The sequence below is a fragment of the Cynocephalus volans genome, chromosome 12, assembly GCF_027409185.1.
Source record: "Cynocephalus volans isolate mCynVol1 chromosome 12, mCynVol1.pri, whole genome shotgun sequence".
NCBI classification, from domain to species: Eukaryota; Metazoa; Chordata; class Mammalia; order Dermoptera; family Cynocephalidae; genus Cynocephalus; species Cynocephalus volans.
In genome coordinates, this window is record NC_084471.1 from 63,381,977 (window position 1) to 63,408,288 (window position 26,312).

The following is a 26,312-nucleotide window of genomic DNA, read 5'->3' on the forward strand; positions in this document are numbered from 1 at the left end:
AAAAGGGGTTAATATCCAGAATATACAGACAATTCCTAAAACACAACAACCACCAAGAAAAAGGACCATAGTACAGATCCATTTCAAGTCTAATGGTGGAGTCTCAAAAACTCTCTTCCTAGGTCCGGCTCAGAGGCCCAAGCTCCACTCCCTTTCTCCAACTACAGAAAACAAGAGTTTGTTCTGTTCTGGGAGACAGAAAAGGAGCTTCCCCACTTTATGCTGGTGAGGGGCGGGGAAAGGGGGATCTCTGAGATCCCCAAATGTCCCACTATGGGAAGACAGAAGCCTGGACTCTGTACTGTGCCCCAAGCTGTGGCCCTGGAGGGCCCCAGTTGTCAGTTCTTGGTGTTCTGTGTTCCCACAGGCAGGGGGCAGGTGAAAAAGGGATGGGGCAGGGGTGCAGAGAGGAGTGGGTTCCTGCTCCCAGGAGCCCTTTGCCTCTCCTCTTCCTTTTCCTAGGCCCAGTCCTGGCATTCCACCTCCACCCACCTCCATATCTGCTGGACCTTAACAAAGGCTCCTGCTTCTCCTGTTTAAAAAAAATACATATAGTAGTCCCTGAGCAATAGTTTATCACAGCACAGAACAATTCTTCTTAGCCAGCCACCAAAACAAACAAACAGAACAACAACAACAACAAAGAAAGTAATCAGAGAAATGGGACAGTAACTGGCAGGAGACATGGAATCAAAGCAGGGTTTTGTTTTAAGATGGGACAAACTGTAAGCTTTTTTATGTCCAAACAAGAATAATGAGAATGGAATCATATTTCCATGGGTAATTTTAGTTATAATTGTTAACCTTAATGACCATTTATTATGTGCTAGGCATTCATTACTAGCAGTCCAACAAAATAGGTACTGGTATCATGCCATTAGATATAGGGCTGTGGGAAGAAAAGAAGAATCAAGGAAAACGTCAAGGTTTTTGACCTGAGCATCTGGAGAACAAAGTTGCCATTTACTGAGATGGAAAAGACAGTGAGGAGAACAGTTTTGGCAGGGCAGGAAGGAAGAGAGCAGGCGGGAGTTCAATTTTAAATATGTTAAGTTTGAAATATCTAATAAATATCTAAATGGAGATGACAAGTGTGACATTAAATATATGAATCTGAAATGTGAAGGGCAGTCCAACTTGGAAATATCATTTGAGAGTTGCCATCATATAGGTGATATTCAAAGCTATCAGACTGGATAAAATTATGAAAAGAGAAGTGTAGACAGAAAATAAACTCAAGGATGGTGTCCAGCAGTACTCCAAGGTTTTGAGGTCAGGAAAATGAGGAGGAACCAGCAAAAGAGGCTGAAGAGGAGAGACCATAGATATGAAAGGAAAGCCAGGAGAGTGATCAACTGTGTCCAATGTTGATGATGAGTTAAGTAAGATGAGGCTAAGAACTAAGCATTTACTTAATAACGTGAAAGTCATTGCAGACCTTCATAAGAGTAGTTTGGTGGAGTGGTAGGAGTAAAAAACCCAATTAGATTGGGTTTAAGAAAGAATGAGAGAAGACTGATATTATCAAAAAGTGGAGAGGATGTGAATCTACAATAAATTTTATACATTGTTGATAGGAACAAATTTGGACCAATACTTTGAAAGCAACTTAGCATTATCTCTTAAAGCTGAATATTCACACACCTAATGGCTCAGCAATCTAACCCCTAGGTATAAATCCAAGAGAAACTCTTGCACAAGTATACGACACATATGAGAATGTTCAGAGCAGCAATGTCAGGAATAGCAAAAACAAACAAAACCTGGAAACAATTCAAAAGCCCTTTGGCAGGAGAATGGATAGATTATTGTATAGTCGCGAAATATTACATAGCACTGAAAAATGAATAGACTACATACACGCAACATGAATGGATTGTGAAAACACAATACTGAATGAAACAAAAAACAAAAACAGAAAACTATGCACTGAAATAAGACAATATGACAGTGGTTGAGAGTATAGACATGGGTTCAAATCCCAGCTGGCCCATTCATTAGCAGTGTGATTATTAAACTCTCTGCGACCAGGGGGCTGTCTGCTTAGCTCAGTTGGTTAGAGCATGGTGTTATAAGAGCAAGGTCAAGGGCCTAGATCCCCTACTGGCCAGCCACCAAAAACAACAACAACAAAACTCTCTCTAGATAATTCTTCCTCATTTGTAAAATAAGGATAATAATATTGAAGTTGTTGCAGGGATTAAATGAAATAATATATAATTATATAACTATATATTTTATGGATAACTATAAAGCACTTAGAACAATGCAAACAAGTGAATTAAACATGATTCTAAAACTAGGTTATCAGGCTGCCTATTAGAGCACGGTGTTTTTATTTTATTTTATTTTATTTTGGCGGCCAGCTGCTACTGGGATCCAAACCCTTGACCTTGGCATTAGCAGCACCACACTGCAACTAACTGAGCTAAATGGCCACTCTAGAGCATGGTGTTATAACACAAAGGCCAAGGGTTCGAATCCCTGTCCAAGCCGGCTGACCAAAAAAAAAAAAAAATCCAAAAAATAAAAAATAAAAAAAACTATTATCAAAAAGCAATAGAATGATAAAAATAAATTTAGGATAGTGGTTACCTCTAGAGGGGATGCAAGGGATGGAATGGGAAGAAACTCATAGGTATATGTAATTTATAGGCAATGATTCTAGTACCTGAGTTGGAAGGTGAGTTCACAGATGTTTCTTTTGTTACTATGCTTTGTAACTACATATAATCTTTTGTATTATCAAATAATATATTAAAGATAATAAAAAAGAATGGAAGAAAATAAATCGAAGACAGCAAGTATATACAACTCTTACCTAAACAACTCTTTCAAAATATTTTCCTATAAAGAGAAGAAGAGAAAAGGGATAGCAGCTGGAGGATAAAGTGGCATAAAGAAAAAAGTTTTTGTTTTTATATGAAAAGTAACAGTTTACATACTGATATGTGATTATAAACATTACTAATCCTCAAAATAATCTAATAAAGTACATCAATACTTCAAGATAAAGAACTCAAGGTCAGAAAGCCTAAGAAACTTGGCACTAGGTCACACACCTAATAAGTGACAAAAGCCACATTTAAATTCAGATCTATCTTACTCCTTATTTCAGGGTTTATATAGAAGGCAATGCTGCCTTTGCTTAACCTTGACTTAGTGCCTAACATTAGCTTAATCACATTTATTAGGATATATTTTTTGAGTACCTACTAGACAGGCTTAAAATGCTTTACTAGGTATTTTGGAGGATAATAAACTGAGTAACACTCTTTCTACCTTACAGAGCTTACACTCTAGCAACAAAGATAAGACGATTACCTAAATAGAATGCAAAATTACATAAACACCATATAAGACGTACACAACTTTATGGGGCTTCAGAAAAAAGTTCCCTTTGTGGCTGGGAAGCGGAGGGATTAGGAGCAGCTTTATATGAGATAACATTTCAGTTGAACTTAAAGGGATGGGTAGGGTTTCGAAAGACAGTTTTAGGGAGTTCTTGAAGAGCCACAATCATGCCTTAGCCCCAGGGCCTAGAATGCTGGAGCTCTTCAATGAATGTTAGTGGTGTGAACAAATGAATAGAATGGCCACTCCAGAAGCAAGAAACAACAAAAAGGAGAAGATATTGAATACATAAAGCATAGCAAAGGATAAGAGAACTGGAGGAATATGAATATATACATATATTTTTAGAATAAATATCAAGTAACTGGTCATGATTCTCTTTACATTTGGCTTCCATATCTCCCACCTTTAAGAAAATGCCCTCTTGGAGCTGGCCAGATAGCTCAGTTGGTTAGAGCACACTGCTGATAACAACAAGGTCAGGGGTTCTGATCCCCTTACTGGCCAGCTGCGAAAAAGAAAAGAAAAGAAAATTCCCTCTTGACACCACCCCCTCTTCCAGCTTTTATCTCATTTCTCTGCTCCCCATCTTTTTTTTAATAACAACTTTACTGAGATATAATTCACATACCATGCAATTTACCCATTTAAAGTATAAATTCAGGCTGGCCAGTTAGCTTACTTGGGAAAGCCTAGTGCTGGTAACACCAAGGTCAAGGGTTCGGATTCCTATACTGGCCAGTCACATGCATAAATAAATAAATGAATTCAATGGTATTTAGATCACAGAGTTGTGCAACCATAACCACATCAATTCTATAACATTTTCATTACCCCCAAAAGAAACCCAATATCAATTACCTTCTCCCCCACCCCTCAGCCCTAGGCAACATTAATTTACTTTCTGTCTCTATGGTTTCCCTATTGTGGACATTTCATATAAATGGAATCATACAGTATGTGATCTTTTATGACTGGCTTCTTTCACTAGCTTAATGTTTTTAAGGTTCATCCATTTTGTAGCATGTATCAGTATTCCACTCCTTTTTACTGCTGAGTAATATTCTACTGTATGGGTACACACTATATTTTATTTATTCATTCATCAGGTGAAAGACATTTGAATTGTTTCCACTTTGGGGCTATTATGAATAATGCTTCTGTAAACATTTGTGTACAGGTTTTTATGTGGATATATGTTTTCACTTTTATTGGGTATATATCTAGGAGTGGAATGCCTGGGTCTGTGTTTAACTTTTTGAGAAACTGCCAAACTGTGCCAATGTAGCTGTATCATTTTACATTCCCACCAGCAGTGTGTGAAGATTCTAAATTACTCCACCTTATTATCTGTCTTTTTGATTATAGCCATCCTAGTGGGTGTGAAGTGGTATATCACTGTGGTTTTGATTTGCATTTCTGTGATGGTTAATGATGTTGAGCATTTTTTCATGGCCATTTGTAGATCCTTTGGAGAAATATCTATTCAGATATTTTGCCTATTTTTTAATTGAGTTCGCTGTACAACTTAAAGTTCTTAAAAGATTAGTTTATACACACCATCTATACTTCCTTACCTCCTTTCACTCATCGACCCACTTCAATCTTGCTTTTGCTTCCCACTCCTCCAAAATCGTTTGTCAAAGTCATCAACCATCTTTATACTAACAAAATCAATGGCTATTCTTTAGTCCTCATCTTCCAGCATATAATTTTATGGTTTGCACATTTGACTTTTATTACAATTGACCTCTTATTCTAATCTATATTTTCCCTTGTCCTATTTCTTGCCTTTATTTTTCTACTTTACTGCATATTTTTCTATGGAATGAGAAATGTAAACCAACAATCAGAAAACTGCAGTAACACAACTGGCTAGGAGAGTGAATGGGAATCAGTGTGGGGCAGGGGGACTATGGGTCAAATGCGGAGGATAAGGAAAGGCTGGATAGATAGTAGGTGTTGGGCTAGGGTTTTGGACTTTGTTCAGCAGGTAATATACAGCCATTAAAGTTTTTTATATGGAAATACTCAGTGTCAGACTGCTGGATTGTTGGAAGATTGTTCTGGCAGTAGGTATGAAATTATTTGGAGGCAAGGGGTAGAGGGTGGAGAAATAGGGGGCAAGGAGATGATGTGGGATGTTTATTACAGTAGTAAAGATAGTCAGTAATGAGGGCATAAATTAGGCTATATTGCTAAAAATGGAAAGGAGCTCCCAATTAAAAGGGGCTATTTAAAAAAATAGTAAGAAGGGATCAATGAAAAGGTATTATGGCTAAACTTTAGTCATCTGAGTTAATTTACTACTGATAACAGAATAGCTGTTCCAGTCAACAGATGCTAGATCTAAAAGTTCTTAGTTCTCAGTTCTATTAAATTTGATTTGATGGAAATGTAATAAACACACACAGAAAATTCTCTCTCCCTGTTAGAAGTATAAATGATTATAGTATTGTTTCCTACTTTCTTCTCTCTCCTAAGTAAACACTTTTGACAATCTCAGGTAAATCAAGCTTCTCAAAGAGTGAGGATCTAGCAATACCCACCAGTCAGTCCTACTTTCATCATTGCCTCCTACCCCATATTGGCCTTCAATATACTGTATTAACATCAAGAAGAAATAGAAATTTATGCAAAAGACATTGGGGAAGGCAAATTATCCCAAGTTAAACACCGTCCTTTTTCTTTTTTTCCAAAGGAAATGGTTGTTGATACTATGAGGAGTTAAATTATTATAACACATGCCAGGGAGATGATGTCAGGGAAGGCGTGGTTAGGCCCTTTACAAGTATGAAATTCCTTTAGTCCCAAACATTTCCTCTTTCAATCTCACCTATACTCAAATCTCTCTACTGGGGCAATTTCTTCAAACTTCAGTCTTGAGACTCTAGAACTAATCTTTTTACTTCAGCCTTTTTTTTTTTTTTTTAATGAACCAAAGTACTTGAACGCCATTAAAACTGATGTTTAAAAAAACCCACTACATTAAATCATCTTGAAGACTCCCTCTTTGAAATCCACATTTTTCCCTTTCTGTAACTATTTTAATTTCAGAGAAAGAAATGGAAATTTAACACTATACTCTGAGAAAGAATCTGTCTTTATTAGGCATTATATTTTTGTTGACTGCATTCCTATATTTACCACCAGCCAAAAAAGAATAAGAAAATTATGATTGTCATGGGCTCCTCAGGAAACACCTTTCCTTATAAGTGAAGTATATGTTTCAAAAAAAAATCCTATTTTTAAAAGTCAAGTAAATGAAATTAATACACTTTAAAATAAGCAAGTCACAACAGTGGTATACAAAATAGCAGCTTTTCAAACTGAAGTCATTGGCAATTATTTTTTATTCCACAAACTAGAGGTGATGACTAGATTCAATAGCAAATTATGATGCAAAAGTTCTCCTTAAAGAAAGCAGCAGATATTTATAATTTGTACTTTTTCAGAAGTTTAGAACTTGGTTGTCCTTTATCTCAGTTTTTTAAACATTTGAACAGGTCCAAAAAATTTATTTGATGGACTTGTTCTACTTGAGAAACTGAGATCTTAATGGAAATGACAAATAAGCCACTATCAAAATTAAAATTTTGTCTTGACATAGAAAAAAAATCTGGAAGGATATATACTCCAAATTGCAGTTATTTTCCTTGAGGAGTAGGATTTGAGTAAGGGACTACAGGACATAAAAAGAAGACTTTATCTCACATACTTCTTCATGTTTAATTTTTTAAAATGGGCATGTCTTAATTTATTACTAAAAACTAATAAAAGTTAAATTTTAAAATTTAATCTCGGGTATACAAATGCACAAATTACACAAGCAAATGCATCCAAAACACTCCTCCCAAACAGAGAAACAAACACATTAAGGCCTCAATGTCAACATCAAGACTAAGAGCAAGGTAGTGATGTTTTACTTTAAATAAACCCAACATTCATAAGCCTATATATACATACAAGGAGTCATATACATAGCCTCAAAGTGATGCACATACACAGCATCCTTACATGTCATCATAGCATTGCCCTGAAAGAACCCAAAGAATTCTTGACAAATACATTAGTAATTATGTATCTACTCCCCAATCCCAAACTGGTCCTAAACTTTCCTGAATTGTTTTCCAAACCTTCCAAGTTATCAGGAAGAGATATGAGACTTGAATCCAAATCCACAAACATATCTCTTGTCCCCTATACTACACTAGATTTAGAAGCTGGTCAAACATTTCCTATACTTCAAAGGGAGAGAGGGAGTGGAAAGCTAAGAAAAGAGAAGATTTTAGATAGTTTCAATTACATAAAACCCCTAATAGAGAAAAATTAACTTTGGGAATTCATTTTACTTTATTTTAATGGATTCTTGGTGCCTGAGAGACTTGGAGGGAAAAAAATCAAGAGGGAAATTTCCACATAGTACTATATAAGATCTAAAGAGAATAAAGACAGATGAAATATTCTCCTTTCAAATATATATGTATAATATATAAATAATGCATAATATGAGGGTACTTTAAAAAGTTCATGGAAAGATTTGTATTATGTTTTAATTCTGTTTTTCCATGAAATTTTTGAAGTACCCTCATTTATACACATATATTTGAGGGAGATATCAGTATACGTATCAGTATATACATACACATGCTAATAATTAACAAATACGTATGGAACCACGTTTCTTTTTTTAAAAAAATATATTTTATTGTGTATATGGTATATAACATGATGTTACAGGATACATACATACAGATAGTAAACAGGCTACTATAGTGAAGCAAATTAACATATCCATCATCTCACAGTTACCTGTTTTTGTTTTTGTGGAAAGAGCAGCTAAAATCTACTCATTTAGCATTAATCCCATACAGAGTACAATTTTATTACTTACAGTTCTTATGTTGCACATTAGATCTCTAGACTTGTTCATCCTACATATCTGCTACTTTGTATCCTCTGACCTACATCTCCCCATTTCCTCTCCACCTCTATATTTCTTAAGGATATAAACAAAATGAATACCACATAAACTAACACTACATGTTTTGGGTCACAACATTTATTCACTCCCTTGATCAGAGACTTGTGTTTAAATCTACCTGTAAAGGGTCTCTTTAGATACATGAGAAGTCAGCAAGTATCTTTTCCCATCCTCCAACATTCCATTAGATGAGCAAAAGATCCCTAAATGTCTATGACACACTTTTTCTTCAAAGAACAGCTACAACATCCAGAAAGAGGGTAAAGGGTCTTCCTTCTACAGCATGAAGTCATTCCTAATCAGCACTGTGTGCCCTGAAATGCTAAGAAACTGCCAAGAATAGTCCCATGCAGGTGTGGGCAAGATTGTCCATCTCTCTCCAGACTGCCCATGTGCCCAAGCTTTGCGCAACTCTCTGGCAACCATGGGTTAATCATAAAGATTCCAAGGATCCCTGCTGAGCCTGGCTATCTTCAGAGCTCCAAGTTCCAAGAGTATCAGTTCGACAGCAAGACCCAAAGAATCACAGAGCTTTCTTCCTTAATCACGAGGTACTTTCTCAAGACTACGTCTCTACAGGCTGGGAGAGGTAGGGTCTCTAGAAGAGTATACCCAGTTCTTGATGAGCTGTTGTGATTTCACTATCTGTGATTTCAGCTATTTAATAATGCTGGTGATACTGGGTAGGAAAGAAGGTGGGGGAGAATGGAAACAGTTAATCAAAAAGATAAAATAATCCTGTAGGGGGTAAACTGGGGGAAAGGGTCTGAGATGACATATTATCCCTGAGGAGATTGGTACATCAGCAGGAAGTCAAACTAACTTCATTTCACAAGGATCCAAATTCACGAACTTGATTTGTTTTTAATTCCCCTGCCTTTTCAGGCCTCACAAACAGGGACTGTAAATTCCTTGAAATTCAGAACCAGGTGAGAAAAGATGCCGAAAGAAGTGGTGGAAAGGGAGAGGCACTGAAACCAGAGAAGGAATCCCGTTCCCCTCTTAAACGAGAATGTTAAATCCAAGGGCACTCCCAGATCCCCAGAAAAAGAAGTAGCTGGATTCCAAAAAAGCACTTTTCCCTACCTTCTTGTTGTTCTTGTTATAGCCAAAAGTTGAAATCCCAGGCCTGGAAGTCACTGATAGCAGCATTTTCTCCTTAATGTTAGGGAGCTGAGAGAGAAGAGGGAGAGGGAATAGGTGGGGGTGAAAGAAGAGGGAGGGAGGAGGAGAGGAGGGGAGGAGGGGAGAGAGGGAAAGGGAGGGAGGGAAAAAGGGAGGGAGAGAGAGAAGGGGGGAGGAGAAAGGAGGAGAAAAGGAGCAAGAGGGAGAGAGATGGGGAGGGTGCTGCGGGTAGAGAATGAGCTAGGGCTGCCCCTTTACGTCACTGAGAGAAGTTAACCCAGAGTCTGAATGAGGCACTTCCACTGGGTCCTAATGCCCAAGATGTTATATTTTTGTTTGTTTTTTATAGGCTCAGTAGTTAAAGCTAGAAAGTAGAGTTCTTAGGTCTAACCTCTTTCAAATTCATCCCCATTCCACTACAAATTCTGATCCTCATGAAAAGACAATGGAGGTTTTTTTCCCCTTAGATCTCAACTATAAGAAGATTTCAAGTGTGATTTTTAAAGGAGCCACTGAGACACTGCCTTGGAGAACGTGGGAAGAAAACTATACTGAAATAGAGTGTGTGAGATGAGCTCAGGACTTCTCCTACCTTACATTTACAGTGATCTTAATGCATGAAGAAAGAACAAGCAGAGGAGCACACCAAAGAGCAGACAAGGAAAACAGAGTATGGGAAATAACTAGCTTCAGATCCTTAGACACTTCTGTTTCTCTTGCGTCACACTGAAGGGCTAATGCCCCTTACTCCTATTTCAGATTCTCGCATGAATGAGCTCACACTTAAAATGGAATTATCAGACTGGACTGTATTATGAAATTGGTGCCTAGTGGTTTCTTTAACAATTGGAAGCTGTCTTATTTGACTCTATTCTACTATTTCCTAGTCTTTAAGATCCATGAAGCTGAAACAATTATAGAAACTCACCAAACCCAGAGTTTATGTCCAGACTGAAGTTCACAGAGTTGAGATGTCTGCTTCAAGTTGTCTCTGAGCTGTAAAAAAACAAAACAAACAAACAAAAAAAAAACAAAAAACCAATAATAACTACTTAAAACATATGCTTAACAGAGAAGAAAAACAATTTTTAGGAAAGAAGAACATAAACTTGAGTCAAAAGCCTAACACAGTTGCAACAACACTCACCTCTAATAGTTTCAAAGGAATGTCCTTGTAGGAGCAGCCTTAATAAGAAAAAAGACTTGTAGGAAACCAAAAACTTAAGAATGGTATCAGTAATCCCTACCAATTCAAGTGGAACAGCTACGGAGAAAGAAAGCCTTCACCTCCCTTCATAAGGCCACCTGGCTGCCATCACAGTATTCTCTTGAGACATACTCTAACTCTGTCTGCTTTGTCAAAACAAACATTAAGCCCAAACCCTCCCTTAAATGAAGTCCTAGTCTCTATTCTAGTTTTCCTGTCACTTTTTTGCTATGATAATGGAACAGACAGTACTAATATTTTGCAGAGTAAATACACACACATACACACCCCACCCCCAATCTCTAACTTTCATTTCCAATAGGACAGGAAGTGCCTGCTCAGCTCAAGGGACACAGGAAGGGTGGGAACTGCCTCAATGTGGGAATTGCAACTGAGATTGGAAACACAGACAAATGCAATAAACAAACAAACAAACAAATATATAAAGGTATCTCTCAGCTATACCACATTTTTTAAAAAGTTCCTCAGAGCTTCCCATTCATTATATACCAATTTATCCTTGCTGTTTAGGCCCTTGGTTTTCTTCTCACTTCACCTAACTATGTGCTACAGAAATCTTCTTCTTTAAGGACTGATTCATAAGGACAGTCAACTTAATTTTTTTTTTAATTCTAATATTATTTGTTTTTTTTGAAGGCTCAGTATTTTTTTTTATAATAGTCATCCTAATGAGTGTAAAGTGGTATCTTGCTGGGGTTTTTTTTATTGTAAATTGACAAATTATAATTGTATATATTTATGGGATACGAAATTATATTATGGTTTATGAATGCAATGTGGAATAATTAAACCAAGATGATTAATATATCCATTACCTCAAATATTTATCTTTCCTCCCCATTCTCCCAAACCCCAGCCTCTGTAACCACCATCCTGTTCCCTGTTTCATGAGTTTGATTGTTTTAGATTCCACATATAAGTGAGAACATGCTGTACCTGTCTTCCTGTGCCTGGTGTGTTGTTGCGAATCACAGAATTTCCTATTTTTTTTTTTAAGGCTGAATAGTATTCTATTGTGTATGTATGCCACATTTTCTTTACTCATTCGTCTGTTGATTGACACTTAAGCTGATTCTGTAACTTGGCTGTTGTAAATAGTGCTGTAATGAACGTGGGAGTGAAGGCATCTCTTCAACAAACTGATTTCAAATCTTTTCGGTAAATATCCAGAAATGGGATTGCTGCATGAATTCTAATACTGTATTCTTAATGTGTTGTACTCTCCTACATTCCTTAATGCTCAGTGGTATCTTAGGATTTAAAACAGTTAAAACCGTGGGTTTGGGGCCGGCCGTGGCTCACTCGGGAGAGTGCGGTGCTGATAACACCAAGGCCACGGGTTCGGATCCCATATAGGGATGGCCGGTTCGCTCACTGGCTGAGCGTGGTGCTGACAACACCAAGTCAAGGGTTAAGATCCCCTTACTGGTCATCTTTAAAAACAAAACAAACAAAAAAAACACATGGGTTTTAGAGAGAAGCAAACCTGAGTTCAAATCCTGACACCACTGCTAGTTACTATTTATGTGACTTTAGGGCAAGTTACTTAATATCTCTCATTCACTCGTGTGCAAAATACAGATAACACCTACTTCATTAGCCTTTGGAATCAGACCTAAGTTCTAGTCCAGTCCTGTCACTCACAAGCTGGGTGACACTGTGAGAATTACCTCACATGTCTGAACCTTATTCTTCTCATCTGTAAAATGGAGTAAATAAATAGTATCTACTTCCTGAAATTACGATAAAATGAAATAAGGCAATGCATATGAAGCCCTTAGGAAGGTACCTGGCACTTGGTAAACATTCAATAGATGCTAGCTCTATTATAATTAATTACTTTCCTGTCTCCCAGTGTGTATCCCTCTGGGTATCACGTAACCCAATTTTAAAGATCTGAAGTGAACACTTCCAGAAACTAGCAGCTTAGTTACACTCAAAAGATTTTACTAGGACCAGGCAGGCTAAAATATCAGATAAGAAATATCAGGGATCACCTAATACAATTTCTTCTCTTTCTCTCTCTCCTATAAGCAAACAACCTGATTATTTAGAAATTATTTTCATAACTCCCAATCTCCTGGAAATTGGTGGAATATCTATTATCTCTACAAAAAAAAAAAAAAAAAAAAAGGAAACAAAATAATACAGAATCAAAGAACACTAGATACTAGACACCCCAGCTCCCATTTCTCTTTGTGTCCTACTACTCCAAAAAATAAAAACAGATCTAAGGGGAAAAAATGTAGGATCTCATGTATCCTAAGATTTAACCCCATTACTCTAAGAATAGAAAGTACCAGACAGAAGGGAAATAAAGAATAATCCAATTAAATAAACTCTAGTTATATGAACTAATACAAAAACCTAAGTTTTCATAGTTTGTCTAATAAGTTTAGGGCCATAGAAGTAAAAGGACCCAGATACACAAACTGATGTCAAAGGTGCACTATGTCAAAGATGGACAAAACTGGAAACTACATCCTTCATTCTGATGAGTGTATTTTTTAAAGGTAGTTAGGAATTTTGCAGAAGGAATGGAGAAAGTAATAGAGTTCTGTGGTTAGATTCAAGACGGGAGGAGGAAGAATCCTATTTCCTCTGTATATTTACTTTGACTCCCTTCTAATTTGCCTGTTATATTACCTACATTTTTCTAGCTATAGTCAATGCCTTTCTAATTCTTGGTTCTCACAGGCCCAGCGCTCGATTTATTTTGAGGGGAAAAGCATAAAATAAGAGTAGTTTGTAACTTCTCTTGGGAAAGAGATATTTGTACTGATTCAATATAAACCTTTGTGATTTCTCCAGAAGAACAACACTTTTAAACAAGTGTTCCAGGTGAAGGAGTTGGGGATAGATAAACCCTGATATTTATGTTGAAGGATGTCTGCATGCCACTATTGGCCCCTCCATATCAGGGTGGAGAACTCAAAAGAATGTATTACCTGCAGATGTGCTGGACCCTAGACAGACATCTCACTGGGGCCAAACTAGTGTGGCACATGTGGCTGAAAGCAGTGAGACAAGCCAGTTTGTTAGTGAAGCTCTAAATGTGGTTCAGACACCTGAACGAGGTATATTAGAGGCAAGGACACTTCCCACTTCCCTCCCCCTCCCCCCAGCTATAAATACTCCCTGTGGATTATCTTTCCTTCCACTGATTAACTTTTGTGCCCTAAAGGCTAGGTAACGGAAATAGTCCAAAAAGTTGAATTTATTTCAACTTTTGAGGTTATTCCTTGAGAAGAAGTGAAAAAAGGGTTTATTTAACACATCAGATTCCTTAGACAGGAAACTTAAGGAGCTACATCAAACAACAAAGCAAATCTTAGCACTGACCTCTTCTGATGTAGGATGGAATGACAAAATTGGTCTGAAACTGGAAATTGGGAAAGTTTGACCTCTCAACTCTTTGACTTACCTCACTGAAAAACGGGAAAAGATAGACAACTCTGAAGAATTATTTATCTCAAATTCTAAATCTCGGTACTGATAGTATGTTCTCCTCTCCTATAGCAACAGATATTTCTAGCCAAAAATTACTTCAGAGAATATCCTACCAAAATTTTCAAATGGACTTTTCCTTTTCCAAGACACTGTTCCAAGACTCTGAAGGAATACAGAAACCAAATCATCTAGAATCACTGGGCCAGAAAATTAGTATAATGTAGGAAGGAAAGCCTAGACTGGATTCCATGCATACCGAGAATTGACTGCACTGATTATATGGTGATATTCATTATATTCTCTGATGTTTCCTTCACACCTAAGGCATTAATTTTGCTTGGCCCTAAAATAAATAGAGTAATAATAAATAAATAAAATAACTCACAGGATCCCAATACGGCTCACACCTGAATTCAGCTATTATGTTGAATCAAATGAAACTTCTGTTTCTATAGGTCAAATCTTAATCTTTTCATATCATCAAATACCAGCAATTCCATATGGCTAAAAAAAGTGTGAGACTGTGGGGATGACAATAAGCCAAAATACCGATCAATTGAACAGTTCCTTTCCTTTGTCCTCTCATTTTCAGAAAAAAAACAAATCCCAGAGAGGTAAACTCACTTGCACAAGGTCATGGGGGTCAAATAGTGGCATAATTGACCCCAGAATCCAGATTTCCTGACTCTTAATTCTACCCTATTTACCTATAAAATTGAAAAGTCTGATAAATATATTTTTGGGGTCAGAAATGATAGAAGAATAATCCTAAGACTCCAGAAGTGAAAGTTCAACTATTGCCCTCAAACCAGACCTTTATCTCAAGTTACAGTGATACTCAATATTCTGACCTATTCTGAATTTGCATGGGATAAATTTATAATGCAAACAGCAAGAGAGTTTGTAGAAAACTACAGTTACTGGGAAATACTGCTAATTAGATATCCAAGATGCTACTTGAGTTTTAATTCACTATATATTTAGAAGGAATTTGTTTAATCTCTGCTTTGCAGATAATCGGTACCATATCCTGAAACTCTCAGATGAAACATAAGATTTGAATACATGAAATAATTTCTAAAATATCAATATACATTACTTATAAGACCACTAAGTCACTAGCAGACTTCACCAGAAATATAAATGAGGACAGGGACTGTGACTATTTTGTACACCATTATATCATAGCACTGAGCAGTACCTGGCTAATTTAATTTTAAATATTTGTTAAATGAATGAACAGACTATCTCAGAATACTAAATTTACAACTGAAAAGATATTACCCGTTAAAAACACTGAAAGTAGTATTGACAGTGATAGAATGGTACGTTAGGACATCTAGGAGCTTTTCTCTTTCTATTTATGATATATTATTTTCCTTTTATTATATTTTTGTCACAAGGAAGTCAGAGAACTTGAATTTACCTGTGTCTTGTAACAGTAGAGTGAGCTCACTCTCACCTGTGTGCTAGATAAAGTTATACTTTCATTATCGCATTAAAGACACCACCTCAAAAGATCTGTTACAAATTTGTATTCCTAAAACATTTTGTTTGAAATTTTTGTAGGCTTTTAACTCTGCTTGACAGCTCCACCTCCACCTCTTGCTCTGAGATTGTGAACTCCTAAGAGGCAGGCACCAACTTTACTAATCTTTTTATCTTTAACACCTAAGCATAATTCATGCTCAAGATTGTTTGCTGAAAGAACACAATTTTCACCTCTTTTAAAATATCTCCAACAGGAAAGTGAACTCCCAAAGAATATTAAGAGAAACACTGCCACCTTGTGGATAAAATAGGCCGCGCCTCCTTTAGCAAATCCTGGGAAAATAAAGTATATAGAATTTGTAGTAGGTAGATTAGAAGTTTGAAATTTAAACCCAGCTCTTCCACTTTCTGTGTTAAAATGGAAAATCTGTCTTTTAAAACATCAGTTTCCTCTACTGAAAAATGGGCATAATATCTATTCTGCTTCTCTCTCAGGGATTATCAGTACAGTCAAATCAGATAATGACTATAAAAAAACTTTGTCAATTATAAAGCATTTTACAAATATGAGATGTATTTTTTCACCTATACATGATATTTACTACATCGTGTTGAGTATAACAAATCCATCTTATTCCTTACTATAAAGGTAAGTAAAGAACCTACAGCTAGAGAGTCAAAGCCAACTCTTTAATTTCATTTATTTATTTATTTTTTTTTTTTTATTTTTTTTTTTTTTATATTTTATTTATTTTTTTTTTTTAATTTTATTTTGTCGATATACATTGTAGCTGATTAATGCTCCCCATCACCAAAACCTCCCTCCCTTCTCCCTCCCCCCCCTCCCCCCCAACAATGTCCTTTCTGTTTGTTTGTTGTATCAACTTCAAATAATTGTGGTTGTTATATCTTCTTCCTCCCCGCCCCCCGGTTTGTGTGTGTATGTGTGTATGTGTGTGTGTGAATTTATATATTAATTTTTAGCTCCCTCCAATAAGTGAGAACATGTGGTATTTCTCTTTCTGTGCCTGACCTGTTTCACTTAATATAATTCTCTCAAGGTCCATCCATGTTGTTGCAAATGGCAGTATTTCATTCGTTTTTATAGCTGAGTAGTATTCCATTGTGTAGATGTACCACATTTTCCGTATCCACTCATCTGATGATGGGCATTTGGGCTGGTTCCAACTCTTGGCTATTGTAAAGAGTGCTGCGATGAACATTGGGGAACAGGTATACCTTCGACTTGATGATTTCCCTTCCTCTGGGTATATTCCCAACAGTGGGATGGCTGGGTCGTATGGTAGATCTATTTGCAATTGTTTAAGGAACCTCCATACCATTTTCCATAGAGGCTGCACCATTTTGCAGTCCCACCAACAATGTATGAGAGTTCCTTTTTCTCCGCAGCCTCGCCAGCATTTATCGTTCAGAGTCTTTTGGACTTTAGCCATCCTAACTGGGGTGAGATGGTATCTCAGTGTAGTTTTGATCTGCATTTCCCGGATGCTGAGTGATGTTGAGCATTTTTTCATATGTCTGTTGGCCATTTGTATATCTTCCTTAGAGAAATGGCCTGCTTAGCTCTTTTGCCCAATTTTTAATTGGGTTGCTTGTTTTTTTCTTGTAAAGTTGTTTGAGTTCCTTGTATATTCTGGATATTAATCCTTTGTCGGATGTATATTTTGCAAATATTTTCTCCCACTCTGTTGGTTGTCTTTTAACTCTGTTAATTGTTTCTTTTGCTGTGCAGAAGGTCTTTAGTTTGATATAATCCCATTTGTTTATTTTTCCTTTGGTTGCCCGTGCTTTTGGGATCGTATTCATGAAGTCTGTGTCCAGTCCTATTTCCTGAAGTGTTTCTCCTATGTTTTCTTTAAGAAGTTTTATTGTTTCAGGGTGTATATTTAATTCTTTAATCCATTTTGAGTTGACTTTAGTGTATGGTGAAAGGTATGGGTCTAGTTTCATTCTCCTGCATGTTGATATCCAGTTCTCCCAGCATCCTTTGGTAAAGAGGCAGTCCCTTCCCCAGTGTATAGGCTTGGTGCCTTTGTCAAAGATCAGATGGCTGTAGGTGTGTGGGTTGATTTCTGGATTCTCTATTCTATTTCATTGATCAGTGTGTCTGTTTTTATGCCAGTACCATATTGTTTTGGTTATTATAGCTTTGTAGTATAGTTTAAAGTCAGGTAGTGTTATACCTCCAGCTTTATTTTTTGCTCAGCGTTGCTTTGGCTATGCATGGTCTTTTGTTATTCCATATAAATGTCTGGATAGTTCTTTCCATTTCTGAGAAAAATGTCATTGGAATTTTGATGGGGATTGCACTGAATTTGTATATCACTTTGGGTAGCATGGACATTTTCACTATGTTGTTTCTTCCAATCCATGAGCATGGGATATCTTTCCATCTTCTTGTATCAACTCTTTAATTTTAGATGGCTAAAGGCAAATTTCTTTCTTTTTATGTTAATGCAGGTTCACCATCATCAACTTATTAAAATAAAAATATGCATAAATTAAAGGTACACAGAGATACCATTTCACACCTACCAGACTGGTAAAAATTCAAAAGCTTGACTACAAACTGCTGGTGACACTGTGAGTTAAAAGGCACTTTCATATATGTTGCTTATGAAAATGTAAAATAACATAACTCTTTTCACACTATCTAGCAAAATTATGTATGCATTTACCCTTCCACCCAACAGTCTTACTTCTAAGAATATATCCCAAAGATACAATGGCAAAAATAAGAAAAGACAATATGTACGAGGCATATTCATACCAGTAAGCGAGCTCCCACTGTCCTAAGATGGGACAATTTGAGCACCAAAAAAGAATGACAATTGCAAAGAATGTAAATACAATAAATTTACTAAAATCTGTAAATTCATAATAATTTTGTGTGTGTGTGTGGCTGACTGGTACGCATAATAATTTTTTAAAACCCTAATTGATCTCCTGTAGAGGATATTATGCAATCAATTTCTTATTCCAAAAACCAGCAAATAAAGGGAAACAAATATATAGCCTACCTTTTCTGGGTTGTTTTTCTTTTTTCTTTTTGGGGACCGGCTGGTACAGGGCCAACTGTGTTAACCAGCTAGCCTGTAGAATACTTTTTCTGTATAAATTGTGTCCCAGAATAACCAAATAGTTGATGAAGACCTTCCTTATAGAAGAATTCAAAATAATAAAGAAACAAGGAATGACAGAATAGCAGCACTAAAAAGTCTGAAATAAAATTAAGAAAACAATTTCATTCATAATAGCAACAAAAATTAAATACTCAGTAATAAATTTAACAAAACAAGTGTAACATTTATATATCAAAAACTATAAAATATTGCTAAAATTAAAGTAATTGTTAAGACAGCGATTCTCCCTAAACTGAATTATAGTTTCAAGGCAATTCCTACCAAAATCCTAGCAGACTTCTTTGCAGATGTTAAGCTGGTCCTAAAATTTATACAGAGATGCGAAAGACCTAGGATAGCCAAAACAATTTTTAAAAAGAACGAAGTCAAAGGATTTACACTAATTGATTTCAAAATTTATTATAAAGCTATAGTAGTCAAGAGTGTGGTATTGGTGTAAAGACAGGAATGTAGATCAATGGAACAGAATTGAGAGATCAGGAACAAATCCTACTATTTACAGTCAATTAATTTTCCACAAAGGTGTCAAGACAAATTCAATGGGGAAAGAATTATTCCACAAATGGCAGTGGGATATTCACATATAAAAACAAGACTTAGACCCTTACCTCATACCATACATAAAAAGTAATTCAAAATGGGTCACAGAATTAAATGTAAAAGCTAAAATTATACATCTTCTAGGGGAAAACATAGGAGAAAATCTTCATGACTCTGGGTTAGCAGAGTTCATAGATACAATAACAAAAGCATGAGCTATGACATAATAATTTGAAAAACTGGACTTCCTTAAAATTTTAAATTTTTATGTTCCTTTGCATGAAGGATAAAAAAGACAGAAAAAGAAAAGTTTAACTTTTGAGTTTCAAAAGACACCATTAAGAAAATGAAAACACAAGTCACAGGCCAAAAGAAAATATTTGCAAATCACATATCTGATAAAAAATTTTGTATCTAGAAGACATAAAAAACTCTTGTAATTCGATAAAATAATAGCCAAATTAAAAATGAGCAAAAGATTTGAACAGACACTTTACCAAAGACATCCAAACCATGTCCAAATGCTGTCTAATAAGCACATGAAAAGGTTCTCAAAATCATTAGGTATTAGGGAAATGAAAATTAAAACAATAAGATACTACTACACACCCAGTAGAATGGCTTTAATAAAAACAACAGACAATAACAAGTGTTGATGAGGCTGTAGAGAACCTGGAACCTTAAAAAGTTAATCACATCTTTACCATATAGCTTTGTAAAAAGTTTTGATATCCTGTAGAGGGAAGCCCAGCCCCTTTATTATTCTTTTTCAAAATGATCTTGGCTTCTTTTGGCTGTTTTATCTTCCACACAAATTTCAGAATTCATCCAAATTCTGTGCAAAATCCTGTTGAGCTTTTGACTGGAACTGTGTTAAATTTATAAATTACTTTGGGGACAGCGTTTATCTTCTTGAAGCTGAGCCTTTCCCACCATTGATCATGGTGTTTTAGCTATCTATTGCTACATAACAATATTACCACAAAGAAGGAAAAAAATAATATACCATAAACTTAGCAGTGTAAAACAACACATATTTACTATCTGTTTCTATGGGTTAGAACTCTAGATGTGGTTTAGCTGGGGCCTCTGCAAGCCTCTACAAGATGTTAGCCAGGGCTGGGTTCTCATCTGAGGCTCAACTAGGGAGGAATCAGATTTCAAGTGCATGTGATTCTTGGCAGCATTCATTTCCTTGCAGGATGCTGGACTGAGGGCCTCTGTTTCCTGCTGGCTGTTGGCTGCCTTCAGTTCCTAGCCACATGACACTCTCCCTAGGGCAGCTCAAAACATGGCAGCTTGCTTCTTGAAAGCCAAGGAGGGAGTGTCACCTTTGCCATATTCTATTTGTTAGAAACAAGTTAAGGTCCCATTCATACTCAAGGGGAGGGAATTACACAGGGCATGAATACCAGGAGGCAGGGATCACTGGTGACAGCTATGAGTTTGTCTGCCATACATGGTATACCTTTCCATTTAATAATTCTCTATAATGTTATTACGTATCCTAAATTAGGTTTTTCATATGTGCTTCTCAGTTTCTAACACTATCATAAATGGTAGCTTTTTTAAAATAGACATAATTATTACTGCAGTATAGGAACACTACTGAATTTTGGATACTGACCTTTTTATCCAGAAACCTTACTGAACGTTTTTATTAGCCCTAACAACTTAACTGTAGATTCACTTGGATTTTTCCCATAAATATCTTCTGTAAATAATGACAATTTTATTTTTCTTCTTCTAATCCTTTTAACATTTATGAGGGGACTTCAAAAAGTTTGTGGGAAAAATTGAATTAAATTTTTTAAAAACGAAAAAAATGCGAAAGATGAAAATAAATAATATAAACTTTATTTCTCAACATAAGCTCCATCAAGTTCAAGACATTTTTGTATCAGCCATTTAGTCCATCTCTAAAGAACTGAGAGTCCTGGTAATTTAATTGTGTTAATGCAGTCTTTTTTACATTATTAACTGAAGAAAAATGGGTGCCCTTTAAAGATTTTTTAAGATTAGGGAAGGAAAAGAAGTCAGAAGGAGCCAAATCAGGACTGTAAGGTGAATGCCTATGATTTCCTACCAAAACTCTCTTGCAAAAGTGCCCTCATTTGATGAGAGGAATGAGCAGGAGCACTGCCGTGGTGGAAAGGGACTCTCTGGTAAAGGTTTCCCATGCATTTTTCTGCTAAAGCTCTGGCTAACCTTCTGAAAACACTCTCATAATAAGCAGATGTTGTCATTCTTTGGCCCTCCAGAAAGCCAACCAGTAAAATGCCTTGACATTCCAAAAAACTGTTGCCTTTACCTTTCCTCTTGACCTGATTTTGCTTTGACTGGACCACTTCCACTTCTTGGTATCCACCGTGCTCTGTCTTCAGGATCATACTGGTAAAGCAATGTTTCACCTCCTGTTACAATTCTTCAAAGAAATATTTCAGGATCTTAATCCCAATTGCTTAAAATTTCCACTGAAAGCTCTGCTCTTGTCTGCAACTGATCTGGGTGCAATAGTTTTGGCATTCATTGACCAGAAACTTTGCTCGACTATAATTTTTTAGTCAGAACTGTGTAAGCTCAATCGATTGAGATGTCTATGGTGTTGGCTATTGTTTCTGCTGTTACTCATTCGTCCTCTTCAATTAGGGTACAAACAGGATTAATTTTTTCCTCACAAACTGATGTGGTTGGTCTGCTGCCGTGGGCTTCATTTTCAACATCATATTGTCCTTTCTTAAAACGAGTTATCCATTTGTAAACTGCTGATTTATTTGGAGGCACTGTCCCCATAAGCTTTTTGTAAATCATCAATGATTTTACCATTCTTCCACCCAAGTTTCACCATCAATTTGATGTTTGTTCTTGCTTCAATTTTAGCAGAATTCATGTTGCTCTGATAGGTGCTCTTTTCAAAGTGATGTCTTATCCTTCTTAGTACCTCATACTAGATCCTGTTCAGACATATTATAACAAGATAGTATGAGTTTATTTTGGTGCAAAAAATGTTTTGAAGTCCATGTTGTTTTCATAATATGCATTCTCCATGAAATTTTTGAATACTCATATTTTTCTTGTCTTATTGGACAATAAGACCTCCAATAAAATATTTAACAGAAGCTGTGATACCAGGCCTGTTCCCTGATAAAATCTTTATCAGGTTTTAGATGTTCCTTTTCTTGTCTGGTTTACTAAGAGCTCTGAAGATGAATAGGTACATATCAAGTAATTTTCAGGGCCAGCCCGTGGCTCACTCGGGGGAGTGTGGTGCTGATAACACCAAGCCAAGGGTTAAGATCCCCTTACTGGTCATCTTTAAAAAAAAAAAAAAAATCAAGTAATTTTCCTGCAATGACTGGAAGGATCATATAGATTTTCTCTCTTTTTCTTAATCTGTTGTAGTAAATTATGGTTTTTTTTGGGGGGAGGGGGGCTTGGTAGTGGCTAGTATGGGGATCCAAACCCTGGACCTTGCTGTTATCAGCAATGTATATTTTCTAATGTTAAACCATTCTGGTATCCTTGGGATAAACACTTTTGGCCATATATGAGGGTACTTTGAAAAGTTCATGGAAAAATTAAAAGACAATATGAATCTTTCCATTAACTTTTTTAAGTAACTGCATGTGTGTATGTATGTGTGTGTGTGTGTGTATATATATATATACACACACACACACACACAAAAAAAAAAAAAACCTCTGGTGTGAATATATATATATATATTTCAACCTTCTAATATTTTATGACTTTTGCATTTATGTCTTTATATAAAATTGGCCTATAATTTATTTTTTTATACTGTCCTTGTTTGATTTTGGTTTCAAAGTTTACACTAGCTTCACAAAACAAGTTGTGAACTTTTCCTTCTTTTTCTATTTCTTGGAACAAAGTGTATAAAATAGGGATTATCTTTGATTTGTTCTTTGAAGATTTCATAGCACTTCCACATAAAACCATCTGTATATATAATTTTCTGTATAAATGTTTAAACTATAAACCTCTAATCTCAGCAGGCTCTCACTACTTCCCAATGCTCCTACCAGACTCTAGGGCTAGTACCCTCTCCTAGTCTCCATAATACTTATTCTAAATATTTACCATTCTCAAGTTTTCTACCTATTTCTCTTTATATTCTTAGCATACAATATTCATCTGCTGTCTTGAAACTTTTCGTGTCTACTGGCTATCCTCCTCAGCATATAGACATAATCTTTTAAAAAGGCAAAAAAAAAAACCCACATACACAAAAAATAAACAAAAGCCCCTTCCCTGAACCCTAGGTTCTTCTCTAGATATTACTGTTCTTTTAATTTTCCCCATAGTCAAGAGTAATGTATATTTGCTGACTATATGACAGTACTTCAAAAAGTTCGTGGAAAAATTGAGTTAGAAGATTATACAAACCTTATCTTGAACTTTTTGGAAACCCCTCGTATGTTCTCATCTCTCATCTCTTTTCCCCATTCATTAATGTATTCTAAGTTATGTTAGAGTTGGGAAATGACGAGTGGGTTATATAAAAAAGGCAACATAATCAGACTTGCATTTCTGAAAGATCACTGTGGTTGCACTGTGAAGAAAAGATTGGAAGGGAAACTGATGGGAGACCTAAATTAAGAAGCTTAGCTAGGGGCCGACCCGGTGGCTCACTCGGGAGGGTGCAGCGCTTGGGAGCGCAGCGGCGCTCCCACCGCGGGTTCGGATCCTGTATAGGAATGGCCGGTGCACTCACTGGCTGAGCACGGTGCGGGCGACACCACACCAAGGGTTGCGATCCCCTTACCGGTCACACAAAAAAAAAAAGACCAAAAAAAAAAAAGAAGCTTAGCTAGGATGATAGCAATGGGAATGGGGAGAAGTGGATGGATTTGGGACCCATTATAGGAGTGAAGGATGAGGAAGCAGAAGAAATAGAAGATTACTTGTGAACTTCCATCTGAACAATGAATTTTGATGTCATTCACTGAAACAGGAAATACAAATTAAGAAATCTGACCACATAAAAATAAAATTTTCTAATTGGCAAAAACAACAAAAGGAAAACAAAAAAGTCAAATGAGGGAATGAGGGAACACTTAATTCTATTTTATGGAATGAAGTGTTGCCCAATTCTAGAATCACAATAAAGCCAACTGAGATCTTCCAAAAAAAAAAGAAAAAAAAAAGAAAAAAGGTCAAATGATAAACCAGGAGGGAGGGAGGAAATGTATGCAATTCATTTCACAAAGGGCTTATTTTCAAAATATATGAAAAGTTCCTATAAATCAATATCAGAAGTCTAACATCCAACAGAAAATGGACAAAACACACGAATAAATATTTCACTAAAAAAACACACCAATATTCTTTTTATTATTTTTGGCAGCTGGTCAGTACAGGGACCAAACCATCAATAGTTCTTAAACACATAAAAAATGTTCAACCTCATACATAATTTTTAAAAAGTGAAATAAAAACAACACTGAGATACCATTTTACACCTATTAGAATGGCAAATATTAAAAAAATGTGATAACCAACTGAGGTGATGGAGGAAAAACAGGTACTCTCCTACACTGCTGGTGAGACTGTAAAATGGTATGATCACTATGGAGGGCGATTTGGCAACATCCATCAAAATTACAAATTTTGACTCAACAATTCTACTTTTAGGAATTCATCCTAGTTATATTTGCAAACCTGCAAAATGACAAGATATACAAGCTTATGCAATGCAGCACTGTCTATAATAGCTAAGGTAACAATAAAACATATTGCCCAAATTTGCAAGAGAAAAAGGACATTATTAATACTTAAGGTGGGACAACTGGCATAAGCTGAGACTGTCCAAGGCAAACCAGAGTACATGGTCATTCTAGTAATAATAAAAGATGTAAAACAACATAAATGTTCATCAATAGGGGACTTGTTAAATAATAATACATCCAAAAAATAAAATACTATGTAGCCATGAAAGGAAGCTCATTATGTACTGATTTGGAAGGGTCTCCAAGCTATAAATTTTTTTTACAAGGCAAAATACAAAACAGTGCTTATAGTATGCTACCATTTGTGTAAAAGAGGAAAAAATATAACTGATTAGATATGAATAAAATATATTTGTAAGGATATATTGAAAATCAACAACACTGCCTCTGAGGAGGAAAATTGGGTAGCTGGGAAACAGGAGCAGGAGGGCAACCTCGCTATATGCCCTTTTGTACTTTTTGAATTGTGAGAAAGCTGTACAAATAAAATTGTAAAAGAAAATGGCCCTGGTAACAAGTTGGAAAATTATAAGTTTTATGATCTATATTTTTCCCCTGCTTATGCTTCGATGCTAAATAATAATAATTCTGTTAAACAATGTGATCCTATAGAGTTCCTTAACAGTTTTCAGAACTGGATGGTTAGCTTAGTTGCTTGGTGTGGTGCTGATAACACCAAGGTCCAGTGTTCAATCCCTGTACCAGCCAGCCACACACACAGAAAAGTTTTGAAATCATTTTAATTCTGCTATAAACATAGGCATGAGAATTGTCCAAAACAAAACTAAGATGATATTTCAGAGAAATTTGAAATCAAGTAACTATCTCAGAAAATTTACATGTAATATTACTTTTTAAAAAAATTTTGGCACCTTCTGTACTTTTCACTGTGATTTTTCACCTAATTAAATTAACTAGATTGAAATAAAAATGCAAACGAGTGAGTAAATATACTTAGCCCTGAAAAATCTTATTTTTTTCAGTGGGGGGACAGCTGGCCAGTCCAGGATCCGAACCTGTGACCTTGACAAGGCTGCACTTTAACCAACTGTGATAACCAGCCAGTCTGAAAATCTCTTTTCTAATTGGTAGTTGCTATATAACTTACCTGATCATCTAAAATTGTTTTATCTATAAATTTCCTGAAGGTCAGAGAGCTATAATATTTTTGCAAATTGACAGGTCAAAGCAGATGATGCAAAAAATTTCAAATTATATAAGATCTT

The 26,312-nt window shown here is 36.0% G+C and overlaps 1 protein-coding gene across 3 annotated transcripts in view; it reads right to left on the reverse strand.

Annotated features, from left to right (window-relative positions):
- Positions 1 to 10,722, reverse strand: part of RBMS2 (RNA binding motif single stranded interacting protein 2) — a 56,673-nt gene extending 45,951 nt beyond the window's left edge. For 2 of the 3 annotated variants that reach the window (XM_063075267.1, XM_063075266.1), the window contains exon 1: positions 9,425 to 9,702. In XM_063075267.1, the coding sequence (XP_062931337.1) occupies positions 9,425 to 9,490 (66 nt within the window). In that variant the 5' untranslated portion in view covers positions 9,491 to 9,702. Of the gene's footprint in view, positions 1 to 9,424; positions 9,703 to 10,391; positions 10,460 to 10,610 lie in introns of those variants that run through there. The other variant, XM_063075268.1, reaches the window with a different exon arrangement.
- Positions 10,723 to 26,312: the final 15,590 nt, after the last annotated feature.